Source organism: Rana temporaria, chromosome 2, assembly GCF_905171775.1.
Source record: "Rana temporaria chromosome 2, aRanTem1.1, whole genome shotgun sequence".
In the NCBI taxonomy this organism is placed as follows: Eukaryota; Metazoa; Chordata; class Amphibia; order Anura; family Ranidae; genus Rana; species Rana temporaria.
The window spans coordinates 15,365,319-15,379,290 of NC_053490.1; the positions used below are offsets into that span (position 1 = coordinate 15,365,319).

Below are 13,972 nucleotides of genomic sequence, written 5' to 3' on the forward strand. Positions count from 1 at the left end.
CTGCCCCGATCCTAAAGGAATGAGCCGAGAACTCCTTTGCCACCAGGCCCAATGCCCCCAGACACTTCCTAAACACTGCCACAAACTGATATCGTGACATCGGAGACCCATTTTCGTGTACCAAAAAAGCGCCCCCCACCCCCGGACGTATGTCCAGGTAGTCCCTTACCAGCCCGACCGGGCACAACTCCGACCCTTCAATTGGGAACACGTGAACCGCCCTTCCCTTGCCACTCTGATCCGTTTTGGACCTTCTGAGCCACAACGTGACCCCCTCCGGGGTCCAACCGACAACCGCGACTCCCATGCCCCCCCGGACCAATTTCGACGGGCTCACCAGCTCGCCCACCCTAAAGGCCCCAAAAAATGCCAGCGCGAATGCCGCGCGGAACAATGTAACTTCAAACCTGGATGAACATATCGCCCCCACTTTAGCCAGGATTCCTCTCAAAACTTCGAAAGACACCGGGCGGCGAGCGTCAGGTCGCCGCCCCTGTTTCCTGTACCCTTTCAGAGCTTGTCGCACCCAGAAGTCCTTTGTAAGATCCGGCCACCCTTGCCATTTGAACAGAAATGCCAACCCGGCCAATTTCTTATCCAACGCCGACGGCGACACTCCCGCTTCCATGTTTCTAGACAAAAAATACAGAACCAGTGTCCTCACCTCCGGTCCCGAAAGGTGAACCTCCGATTCCCTCACCAAAACGCTCCACTCCGACCATACCTTCTCATAGGCCGCCCAAGTACCCGCACTCAACGATTTCCTAATCCAGGTGGAGATTGTTCCAATGGAATCTGCCACAGCCACTCCGGACAAGGGACCCCCCGTTCCTCTGCCTCCGGCACCAGCTCCCGGAACCTGTCCCACTGAAACCGAGACAAAGCGTCAGCCATGACATTGTCCACACCCGGTAAGTGCACCGCATACACAAACACATTCAGCTGCATACAGTGCAGCACCAAGTGTCTCAGGAGACGAATCACTGGGGGAGAAGACGCGGTAACTCGATTGATCACCTGCACGACCCCCAAGTTATCCCCATGGAAGCGCACCTTCCGATCCCGGAAAGACGTGCCCCATAACTCAACCGCCAGCACCACTGGAAACAGCTCCAGCAGCACCAAATTCTTTGTAAAGCCCGCAGTCACCCAAGACTGCGGCCAAGAGCCAGCGCTCCACTGACCCTGAAAGAAGGCCCCAAAGCCCGCACCCCCGGCCGCATCCGTATACAGCTCCAGGTCAAAATTGCTGACCGGGCCGGACATCCACAAGGCCCTGCCGTTAAAACCCTCTAGAAAAGAGTGCCATACCGGCAGGTCCTCCCTATGCTCCTTCACGAGCCGCACATAGTGATTGGGCAACCTAACACCCGCAGTGCTAGCCGACAGCCAACGACAAAAAACCCTCCCCATCGGGATAATCCTGCAGACAAAATTCAGCTTACCCAACAACGACTGCAAAGCCCGCAGCTGCACCTTATGCACTCCAATCATACCCCTGACCTCCGCCTTGAGGCCTTCTAGCTTATCCTGCGGCAAACGGCATTCCATCTTCTCGGCGTCTATGACTATGCCCAGGAATTGAATGACAGACCTAGGACCTTCCGTCTTTTCGGGCGCCAAAGGCACCCCAAAACGTTCCGCTATGTGTTCTAGCGTAGATAACAAAACCGCACAAATCCGTGACCCCCCCGGTCCAATGCAGAGAAAGTCATCCAGATAGTGGATGACTGAATTCACTCCCGCCACGTCTCGCACCACCCATTCCAAAAAGGAACTGAATTGTTCGAACAACGCACAGGATACCGAGCAGCCCATGGGCAGACATTTGTCCACATAGAACTCCCCTCCCCAGTGACACCCCAACAATCTGAAGCTGTCCGGGTGCACCGGCAACAGCCGGAAGGCCGCCTCGATGTCCGACTTGGCCATCAACGCCCCCCGACCGTATTTCTTGACCCATCCCACCGCCGCGTCAAACGATGTGTAGCACACCGAACAATCACCCGCATCAATCGCATCATTGACCGACCCCCCTTTCGGAAATGAGAGGTGGTGAATGAGTCTGAACTTGTTTGGTTCCTTCTTCGGTACCACCCCCAACGGTGATACCACCAGACCCTCCAAAGGGGGGGATTCAAACGGGCCCCCCATGCGGCCTAGCCCCACTTCCTTCCGTAGTTTCTCAGAAACCACTTCGGGGTGTTGGAGAGCCGAACGCAAATTCTTAGACAGCGGCGGAACCACCGTCAAGCTACAAGGAATACGGAACCCCACAGTAAAACCTTCCTCCAGGAGCTGAGCCGCCGCTCTGTCCGGATACCTACCGAGAAACGGCAGCATCCTTCTCACCCTCACCGGGGTGCTCCCTCTTACCTGAAGAATCCCCGGGACGTCCCTTGCCCTGCTTGAAGCAGCGGGAAGAGGGGTGATTACCCCCACACCCGGAGCACTCATGCTTGTATCGGCACAACCCCCCAAACTTGCAGCTACCCTCGTTGAACTGCCAACAAACCCCCTTTTTCTTTCCGGCCGACTGTCCCAGGGAAGAGGCTCCGCCGCCCCCCCCCTGAAAAAACGGCGCCGACGTCCTCGGAGCCGTCATAAGCCGCATCCAAAGGCTAATGTCCTTGGCGTCCCAACGAATTTCCGGCCTGATCGCCCGACGTTGCCTGAACTGTTCGTCATATCTAAGCCAACCTGTGCCCCCATAGCACCTGTAGGCCTCACTGATCGCCTCCTGGTAACTGAAGAGCGCCGAGCAGTGCTCGGGGTTCTTCTCGCCAATCACACTGGCCAAAATGGAATACACCTGCGACCAGTTTGCAAACGTGCGAGGTATTAGCCTGTACCTCCTCTTCTCCTCATCTTCCTTCTTGGAATCCTCTGGTTTTACCCTGTCCAAATTGAATTTTTCCAGCGGTAACAGCGCGAATATCTCCACGTACTCGCTCTTCCAGATCTTTTCCCGTACCTCCTGTTTCAGATGCGACCCCAGCGGCGCATCGTAACAGGTGTAAACCTGTCCCCTAGCCTCATCCGCTAACCGTACTAAATCCCGTTTCTTAGAAGCGGCCCCCGCAGACTCGGCAGTAATCTCCGGCTGCACCGATGCCCCGGCCCCCAAGCCGCCCCCACTTGCCTCCTTTCCATCTACCACCAACGGCGTAGTGGCAGCCGCCACCGCCGCCACCCCCGTAGCTCCCCCGACCGGCCCCCAAGCCGCCGCCGGGCTTGCGGGAGGTCTGTCCCCCCCTTTTAGCTGACTGACCAGAGCCTCTAACCCCGACAAAAACCTTTGCAAACCCACATCCCCTCCAGCAATACCCACCTGTGCATCCGTAACCTGGGACGCCGGTGCAACAACCACATTCCTCTCAACCACATCAACACATTGCCTATTAGAAACATCAGTGTAAAATGACTTACCGGGCTGCGTGGAAGCAATCCCATCAGCCGACCGTCTCGAATCCCTCGTTGCTGGTACCGTCCTGGGCAAGACCTCGTCCTCAGATCCCGACCGCTCTCCCTCCGACCGATCCTCCTCCGATGATGACCCACCAGGCGGCTCGGTCCCGGAGGCCGAAGGCCCAGGGCCGGATTCACTCCCCCTGCGGGCCCTGGACCCGTGCGGCGATTTTGCCGAAGCTTTCCTGCTTGGCGTAACCCTGTTGCTGCCGACGCGCTCCACCTCCTGCAAGTGGCTAGCCGAGGAAGCTGGGGGGCTAGCCACCGTGGCCTGCGATCCCACTCGCCGAGACCCCACCACCGGGCCCGTCACTGCCTGCTCCACACGCCGGGCGGGCAAGGCCGCCGCATCTGAGCCCCCTGGCCGTCCCCCCCTCGCACCCACGCTACTCCTGGTGCCCCCGGCTGGGCCTTCCGACACAGTACCCGCCGCACGCTTCGCGGGGGGGCCCGAAGGGGCCCTGCTATGTCCACTATCCCCCCTCTGCCGTCCCGGGGATATACTGGGCGAATACCGGCGGGGGGGGCGGGACGAGCGCGTCCGCGAGGCCCCCCGGCCTGTGTGACTAGGCCCCGACGACGCTGCTCCCACGCCTGTGTGATCAGGCCCCGATGCGGCCTGAATTGTGTCCCCGTGTGCCCGCGCTGCCCCCCGGACTGACCGTTCAGGCCCCCGACTCCGCCCGCACCGCACCTGTGTGCTCCGGCCCCGATGCTGCTTGTCCGGTCTGGACGCGGCTAGGCCCCGACGCCATGCGCCCCATGTCCCCTCCATCCTGCGGTAAAAGTGCCCCCAACTGCCTCTGCAGCCAGTCCTCACCCCGGATAGCCGCCTCCGCCCTCAATCTCCCAAACAAATCCTCGATCGCCGCCATCGCCATGACTATTTGGGACAAGCGAATTCACTGCAGGCTGAGCAGACACAGCAGCAACTTCGCTCCCCCACGCTGCCACTGCCCGGGAAACTGAGGGTAAGAGATATCTGTGATCTCTCCTCCCCTCCTCTGCTCCTCCCCCCACAGCTACTAGGGTTTCTGTTAACCCTGTCATGGCCGGCCCTACACTGACTTCCAGTTGCTCCGGGCCTCACTGCCATAAAATCAATTTTTAAGCTTTTCTGAAAACATAGAGAAGGGTTATCACCCCTGTAACATTTGTTTTGCTGTCTGTGTGCATCTGTTCAGAAGATTTCAATTCACTTTCTGTCCCAATGACAAATGATTTTTTGAAAAAAAAAATTTTTTAGTGAAACAAAGATTGGTGATAAAGCATCAGTGGACAGGAGACACCTCTTACAGAAGAGAATTTCCCTTCCTAGGGGTAGATTTCCTCTGACTTCCTGTTGTGTCCTTCCGTTTGCAAGTAGGAGTCATTTGTAAGTTGGATGTTTGAAAGTAGGGGCCTTCCGTATATACTCTGCATAAATTTGGGCCCTAGGTGTTGGTGTTGCCACAACACTGTAAGCCCTCACAGTTAGTCTTGGTGGGCGCTGGAACGCCCTGCTGTGTGAACTATTATATCAAGAATTGTAATTACATGTCATTGTTGAACAGTGGTGGAAAAATTGGGCCTTTGGTGCTGGTGCCACAACACTGTAAGTCCTCAAAGTTACTCTTGGTGGGCGCAGGAATGGGCCCTGCTGTGAAATATTAGATCAAGAATTGTAATTACATGCCACTGTTGAACGGGGGCAGAAAAATTGGGCCTTAGGCACTGGTGCTGGTGCCACAACACTGCAACCCCTCACAGATACTCTTGGTGGGCGCAGGAATGGGCTGTGAAATATTAGATCAAGAATTGTAATTACATGCCCCTGTTGAAAAGGGGCAGAAAAATTGGGCCTTGGGCACTAGTTCTGGTGCCACAACACTGCAACCCCTCACAGACAGGGCTGTCTTAATGCCTGGGCACACTTGGGCACTGCCCAGGGGCCCCCAGGTGCATGGGGGCCCCATGATAGTCTTGCATTACATCATATTTGCCAAAAGTCCTATATCTGCTAGGATAGTTATGCATTTTACTAAGTTTTCCTAGGATGGCCTTCCCAGAACTTGTACTTTGTTCTCCTTCTGCACTTCTGCCCCCCCCCCCCCCTGTGCTCTTTGTGTTGATTAAGTCTTTGAATTATGGCATGTTTTCTTATTGTTTAAAATCAATTTTATTAAAAGTACTAATATATATATATATATATATATATATATATATATATATATATATATATATATATATATATATATATATATGTTTAATTCTATCAACTATTTATACTTTAATTCTTGAGTAGGTGCGTACATTTGGGGCAGGCTGGCAGGGGCCCCAGTGCATTACTTTGCCCAGGGGCCCATGATGCTATTAAGATGGCCCTGCTCGCAGGAATGAGCCCGCTGCAAAATATTGCATCAAAAATTGTAATTACACGCCCCTGTTAAACAGGGGCAGAAAAATAGGGCCTTAGGCACTGGTGCCACAACACTGCAACCCCTCACAGATACTCTAGTTGGAGCACAGGAATGAGCCCGCTGCAAAGTATTGCATCAAATATTGTAATTACACACCCCTGTTAAACAGGGGCAGAAAAATTGGGCCTTAGGCACTGGTGGCAGTGCCCAGAACCAAAAATGTTCTTACAAGCTATCAGCATGATCATTGAGGAGGAAAAGGATAGTCACTCAGCATAAAAGGATAGTCACTCAGCATCAGCATAGGCAGTCTTGAAGGGATCTGACATTTCAAAAACAATTATTCAGTTACATCAGCATCAGGTGCTTGGTAGCTGGTGGTGATCCAAGCCGGATTCATTTTTATGAAGGTCAGTCGATCGACCGAGTCGGTGGAGAGGCGCACCCTGTGATCGGTCACAAAGCCTCCAGCAGCACTGAATGTGCGTTCTGAAAGAACGCTCGATGCAGGACAAGCCAGTAGCTCAATTGCGTACTGTGCAAGCTCTGGCTAGTGATCCATCCTCAAGACCCAGTAAGCCAGAGGATTTTCGGTGGGAAAGGTGTCCAAGTCTGATCTTGCCCCTAGGTATTCCCGCACCATGTAAAACAGACGCTGGCGATGGTTGCTGGAACCGGTCATACCTTGGGGCTGCGGACTAAAAATTGTCTGAATGCATCGGTCAGACGGCCACCTTCTCCACCGCTCCTTCTGTAACTGACCGAAGCCTCAGCAACATGTTGTCCAGGACCAGGATTTTGTAACCTCCCAGTCTCTGGGAACGCATTGCACAGACCTTTCTGCAAGGCCTCCCGAAGATGTTTTATCTTCTGCTCCCTCTGCGCCGGCAAGATAAGGTCTGCAACCTTACTCTTGTAATGTGGATCACGGAGGGTTGCCAGCCAGTAATCAACACTCTCCTTGATAGCACGAATACGAGGATCTCCTTCCGCAGGCTTTACAGGATCAGGGAGGCCATACAGCGTAGGTTTGCTGAGGCATTTGGTGCGGAGTCCTCTGGGTCACTGAGGGCGACAGGATCCGCAGCCACCTAGTCCCAGCCACGTACAAGTCCATGGGTTTCTTGGGACCGTAATTGATCCCTTGAAGACTGCTGCTGATGCTGAGTGCTAGGCTCCACCTCCATGCCGACACAATCCTCCTCCTCCTCTTCCTCCTTGTCCTCTTCCTGTGTGATAGGCGGGCAAGCAGGAACACTATCTGGATAAAGGGGGCCTTGAGAGGTAAGGAAGGCCGTCCTCTTTCTCCCTCTGTTCTGCCTCAAGGGCCATGTCCATTATTCCACGCAGCGTGTGCTCCAACAGCTGAATAAGAGGGACAGTCTCACTGATGCATGCACTGTCACTGCTCACCATCCTCGTGGCCTCCTCAAATGGTGACAGGACAGTGCATGCATCCCTGATCATGGCCCACTGGCGTGGGGGAAAAACAAGCTCCCCTGTCCTGCTGCCACATTGGCACAGATACTCATTGATGGCCCTCTGCTGCGTGTGCAGCTGCTGCAGCATGGCCAACGTAGAGTTCCACCTGGTGGGCATGTCACAGATTAGGCGGTTCTTGGGCAGGTTGTATTCCTTTTGGAGGTCTGCCAGCCGAGCACTGGCATTATATGACCGTCGTAAATGCACACAGAGTTTCCTGGCCTGCTTCAGGACATCCTGTAAGCCTGGGTACCTGCCCAGGAACCACTGCACCACCAAATTAAGGACATGAGGAAAACAGGGCACATGGGTCAGTTGTCCCTGTTGCAGGGCGGAGGGGAGGTTGGTGCCATTGTCGCAAACCACCATTTCTGGCTTAAGCTGGCGTGGCGTCAACCACCTCTGAGTCTGCCCCTGCAGATCTGACAGAACCTCTGGCCCAGTGTGGCTCCTGTCCCCCAAGCACACCAGCTCAAGCAACGCATGGCATCTCTTTGCCTGCGTACCTGCGTAGTCCCTTGAACGCCTACGAAGCACCGCTGGTTCCGAGAACATATCCGCACAGGAAGAGGCCACAGAGGAAGAAGAGGAGGGGGTGGAGGAGAGAGGTGTGTCACAACCAGTAGTAGCATTTTGGAGGCGTGGTGGCGGAACAACCTCCAACACCACTGTACCTTGTCCTGTGTCCCTCCCAGCTACCAGCAGAGTCACCCAATGAGCCGTGAAAGATAGAAAATGTCCCTGTCCAGGTCAGCGGTAATATGCACCTTACCACTGACTGCTCTGTCCAATGAGGCATGCACATTGCCTTCTACATGCCGGTAGAGAGCCGGAATCGCCTTCCGTGAGAAAAAGTGGCCTTTGGGAACTTGCCACTGAGGTACTGCACAAACTCACGAAAGGGGGCAGAATCTACCAACTGAAAAGGCAGCAGTTGAAGTGCTAGCAATTTAGCTAAGCTAGCATTCAACGGCTGGGCATGTGGATGGCTGGGAGAGAACTTCTTTTGGAGCTGCAGCAGCTGGGGCAGGGAAATTTGCCTGGTACAATCTGCCATCGGTGTACCGATAGTAGATTGCCCGCAAGTACTTGGCTGTGACACACCTAATTCTACACCTTCAGTCCTATCAGTGCAGGCTTCAGAGAGGACTGAGGGTATAGTGGGGTTGGAGATCCCAGCTGATGAGGAACAAGGAGAGGTCCGCTTTTTTCTTTGGTGTGGATCTTTGATGTACGCTTGCCAATGAACTGCATGGCAAGTCGACATATGTCTGGTCAAGCATGTGGTGCCCAAGCAGGTGATGTTTTGGCCATGCGAGATACGCGTGAGACATATGTTGCAAATAGCAGCGGTGCGATCTGATGTACTCGTCTCAAAAAGCCCACACCAAAGAACTTTTGGAATAACGCTGAGAGACAGCAGCGCCCTGCACATGCGTTGTGATGCAGTCGGTGTGCTGCCCATAAGCTGGCCCCTTTAGGGCATCCTGCCTCGTTGGAGATGTGCCTCCTCCTTCTACTCTCTCCAATCAGGCACCCACGTAGAGTCAGTGACCTCATCATCCCCTCCCTCCTCATCACTGTAGAAAACCTGGCAGCATGCTGCAGCTGGGGGAACATAACTGCCAGATTGCTGTCCTTCTTGGGCACCCCCTCTTATTTACTCTTAGGCCCCGTACAGACGAGGAGATATCCGATGGAAACGGTCCGCCGGACCGTTTCCATCGGACATTTCTCCTCCGGATTTTGATCTGATGGCTTGTACTCACCATCAGATCAAAATCCGCGCGGAAAACATCCGCGGTCACGTGTCCGCGCCGTCGCCGCAACAATGACGCGGCGACGTGCGCGACGCTGAAAGGTAAATACTTCCACGCATGCGTCGAATCATTCCGACTCATTCGAGGGATGGGGATCGGACGGAATTATCCGGTGAGTCTGTACAGACGACCGGATAAGTCCGAGGGACAGGATTCCAGCGGATAGATTTCTTAGCATGCGAAGAAATTTTTATCCGCTGGGAATCCATCGGCTGGACAAATGTCCGCCGAAAATTGTCCGCTCGGGCCTACACACGACCGGATCTATCCGCTGGAACTGATCCGTGGATAAATCCCAGCGGATAGATCCGGTCGTGTGTACGGGGCCTCATGCGTTTTTTCCAGTGCTCTTTATTGCTATACCAATGCTAGATGGAGCCGGCTGGTGACACACACCCCTAGTCACCTGCTCTCCATCTACTCATTAGCACTTGTATGCCTCCACTGAGAAAAAAGTTTAGTTAGGACCACAGGAATGCAGAGAGCCTTGTAAGCGGCCTGTGGCTTATTCATATATTTGCAAAGTTAGATAGTTGAATTCGGCTTGCAGTTTGGTTGGTAAGTTCGAGCCTGGTTATTACGTTATACAACTTTACTTATTTATTTAAACATACTGTTTCCATCAACACGCATCTCATTTAAAGTCCCAACACTTTCTCTTTTTCTATTTGCCGGCGTATAAGACGACTGAGCGTATAAGACCACCCCCTAATTTTCCAGCTAAAATGTTGGTTTTGGGATATACTCACGGTATAAGACGACCCCTCACTGTGCCATTATACATGCCTCACTGTGCCATTATACATGCCTCACTGTGCCATTATACATGCCTCACTGTGCCATTATACATGCCTCACTGTGCCATTATACATGTCTCACTGTGCCATCATTACATGCCTCACTGTGCCATCATTACATGCCTCACTGTGCCATTATTACATGCCTCACTGTGCCATTATACATGCCTCACTGTGCCATTATACATGCCTCACTGTGCCATTATACATGCCTCACTGTGCCATTATACATGCCTCACTGTGCCATTATACATGTCTCACTGTGCCATCATTACATGCCTCACTGTGCCATCATTACATGCCTCACTGTGCCATTATTACATGCCTCACTGTGCCATCATTACATGCCTCACTGTGCCATTATACATGCCTCACTGTGCCATTATACATGCCTCACTGTGCCATCATTACATGCCTCACTGTGCCATCATTACATGCCTCACTGTGCCATCATTACATGCCTCACTGTGCCATCATTACATGCCAGACTGTGCCATTATTACATGCCTCACTGTGCAATTATTACATGCCTCACTGTGCCATTGCTGACCTCACTGTACCTTTCCATTCCCTGCCTCGACGATCTCCCTACCTTCCCCTGTTTGCAGAGTATGTCAGACGGTGGGCATCCATTATTCAAAAGCCGCACCTCCTCCTTAGGCTGTTCCGTGATAGGCGGAACACAAATTTTCCCAGCAGAGCCTCTGTTCAGTGTTCCGCCTATCACGGATGTCCTCTCGTCCGAGGATGAGAAGGCATCCATGATAGGCGGAACACTGAACAGAGGCTCTGCTTGGAAAATTAGTGTTCCGCCTGTCACGGAACAGTCTGAGGAGGAGGCGCGGCTTTTGAATAATGGATGGCCGCCGTCTGACAGACAGGTACCCGGCGTATAAGACGACCCCCGACTTTTGGGGCATGATTTTAGATGCAATAAGTCGTCTTATACGCCGGAAAATACGGAAATAGAATTCAAAATAGTTACAATGTGTAGTGCGTAGCTTTATTGAAAAGAAACAATAGTGGTCAGATCCAAGTACAGGGGGCATTGGAAGGCCAACTGTGGCTTTATAAGGACATATAGGCTTCTCAGTAGAAGATGAACTCTGGGGTTAGCGGGTATTGTATATCTACAAGAGGCATGTACAGTATATACTTTCTTGAATCTTGATGCTATTTTTACAGGGTAGTGACTGAGCTTGCAAAGGCATTTGGTGCTCAAAAAATGCATTTATATTTACAATACAGCAAATATAGACCTGGTTGGGCATTTAGGAACTTACATCCAATGTTCCAGGACCTCCTTCCAGCACCACACACACTGTTTTAATGGCGGTTCCTGGGAAGAAACAAAATAACATAAACATACACCTCAGCTTATTGTGATATGGATACATCCTACTGTTACTGTCATAAATTGGCAATCTGTGAGCACATTGTATATATATATTTAAAATGAATAATCTGTGCGGATATCCTTTTAACCACTTAAGCCCCAGACCATTTTGCTGGTCAATGACCGGGCCAATTTTTGGGATTCGGCACTGCATCGCTTTAACTGACAATTGCGCGGTCGTGCAACGTGGCTCCCAAACAAAATTTACGTTCTTTTTTCCCCCCAAATAGAGCTTTCTTTTGGTGGTATTTGATCACCTCTGTGGTTTTTAGTTTTTGCGCTATAAATAAAAATAGAGCGACAAGTTTGAAAGAAATTTTATATTTTTTTTATTTTGCTATAATAATATTCCCCAAAAAATATATAAAAAAAAAAAAAATTCCCTCAGTTTAGGCCGATACGTATTCTACAAATTTTAGTAAAAAAAAAAAATGCAATAAGCGTTTATTGATCAGTTTGCGCAAAAGTTATATAGCTGGATTCAGGTAGATGAGCCTAACGTTAGGCAGGCGTAGCGTATCTCATATATGCTACGCCGCCGTAAGTTAGAGAGGCAAGTGCTGTATTCACAAAGCACTTGCGTCCTAAGTTACGGCGGCGTAGCGTAAATGTGCCGGCCTAAGCGCGCCTAATTCAAATTGTGAAGAGGTGGGCGTGTTTTGTGCTAATGAATCGTGACCCGACGTGATTGCGCCGTCCGTGGACATATCCCAGTGCGCATGCTCCAAATTACGCCGCAAAGACTTATTGGTTTTGACGTGAACGTAAATTACGCCCAGCCCCCTTCACAGACGACTTACGCAAACGACGTAAAAATGTAAAAATTCGACGTGGGTCCGACGTCCATACTTAACATTGGCTGCACCATCTTTTTGGTGGAATAACTTTAGGCCTGAAAACACCTTACGTAAACAGCGTATCTTTACTGCGACGGGCAAGCGTACGTTCGTGAATAGGCGTATCTCGCTGATTTACGCATTCTAGGCGTAAATCAGCGTACACGCCCCTAGCGGCCGGCCTAAATAGACAGCTAAGATACGACGGCGCCCGCGGTCGTATCTTAGCTAGATTTAAGTGTATCTCAATTTGAGAATACACTTAAATTTACGACGGCGCAGATTCAGAGTTTCGACGGCGTATCTACTGATACTCCGGCGTAACTCTCTCTGAATCTGGCTAATAGCGTCTACAAAATAGGGGATAGTTTTATGGCATTTTTAATTAATTATTTTTACTAGTAATGGCAGCAATCAGCGATTTTTATTGTGACTGCGACATTATGGTGGACACATCGGATACTTTTGACAAATTTTTGGGACCATTGCCATTTTTACAGCGATCAGTGCTATAAAAATGCACTGTTACTGTGAAAATTACACTTGCAGTGAAGGGATTAACCACTAGGTGGCTCTGTAGGGGTTAAGTGTTCCCTAGGGAGTGGTTCTTACTGTAGGGGGGATGGGCTACGTGTCACAAGACAGTGATCACCGCTTCTGATTACAGTCCTTCTGCCTGTCCGTGCCATGCTGTCGACGTATATAGTCGTGCACTGGTCGGCAAGCAGATAATGATCTTAACCCAGAACTGACATTTCGCTGTCTGGTGGATGCTGGAGAGATAACATATCTAATGTCAAACCTTTTTTTTGTTTTTGATAGGGTGGGAAGGGAATGTTTGAAACCATACTCATGATTTTTTGTTTTTTTTTCTGTGTCCCACTGTTCTAGATTTGCTAAGAAGCGAGATAACCCTTTAGGATGGCACCAGAACTGGTGTCTCTATTCAAAGATTTCCCTTTAATCCCTGTTCTGCCTTTTTAATCCCTGTTTACTGTTGACATTTATTTAACTTCCTATTGTTTTCTGTTCCAAGACAATGGTCAATTGCCAGGGCTGGGCTCAGCCCTTCCTTCTCTGAGCTGGCCGCTCAGCTGTCGACTAATTGCCAGCTCCTATCTCTCCACAGTGACCCACCTGTTGATGATCCTGCTCGTCAGTCCTGCCTACTTAAGACGTCCAGCTCAGATGTTCTCTGCCTTCGCCTTGGTCAACATCACAGTGACTATCTCCTGTTGAAGACTTGCTTGGCTGACACCCCTTCTGGCTCCTGATCCTGCTTGCTGTTCTACTACGTTCTTCTTTGGCTCCCTGACGTTTGGCTTGTCTGACTATCCAGTTCCTCAAGAGCCGGTTCACACAGGGGCCTTTTTAAATTCCATGTTAGTCAATGAGACCCGTCTTAATGTACACTACTGAAGGCGCTCCGACTTCAGAAAAGGTTCCTGTACTACCTTAATCCGACTTCTAGGTGACTGGTACCCATTGATTTCAATGGAAGTCGCCTCCAAAGTCGGATCGTGTCTTAAAGTGGATGTAAACCCAAAAAATTATTTATTTATTTTTGATGTCACAATGTAGAGAATACGTTTTTCTATCGTTTGTGCCCAGTCTTGCCACACAGAGTTAATCCAGCTCTGAGCAATCCTATTTTTATTGTTCAGTGAAATAAAACAGACTTGCCGCTAAAAAAAAACAAAGTCCTTGCTTTGAGTGACAGGTTATTTACATATCTTGTGCACTAGCTTGCAGACATGCACAGCTTCTGTAAAAA

The 13,972-nt window shown here is 51.0% G+C and overlaps 1 protein-coding gene across 1 annotated transcript in view; it reads right to left on the bottom strand.

Annotated features, from left to right (window-relative positions):
* The window catches only part of LOC120928184 (transient receptor potential cation channel subfamily M member 2-like), a 199,865-nt gene that overhangs the window by 135,820 nt on the left and 50,073 nt on the right, over window positions 1-13,972 (bottom strand). Inside the window, exon 8 of the mRNA XM_040339294.1 lies at window positions 11,250-11,305. Coding sequence (XP_040195228.1) covers window positions 11,250-11,305 — 56 coding nt within the window. The remainder of the gene's footprint in view (window positions 1-11,249; window positions 11,306-13,972) is intronic.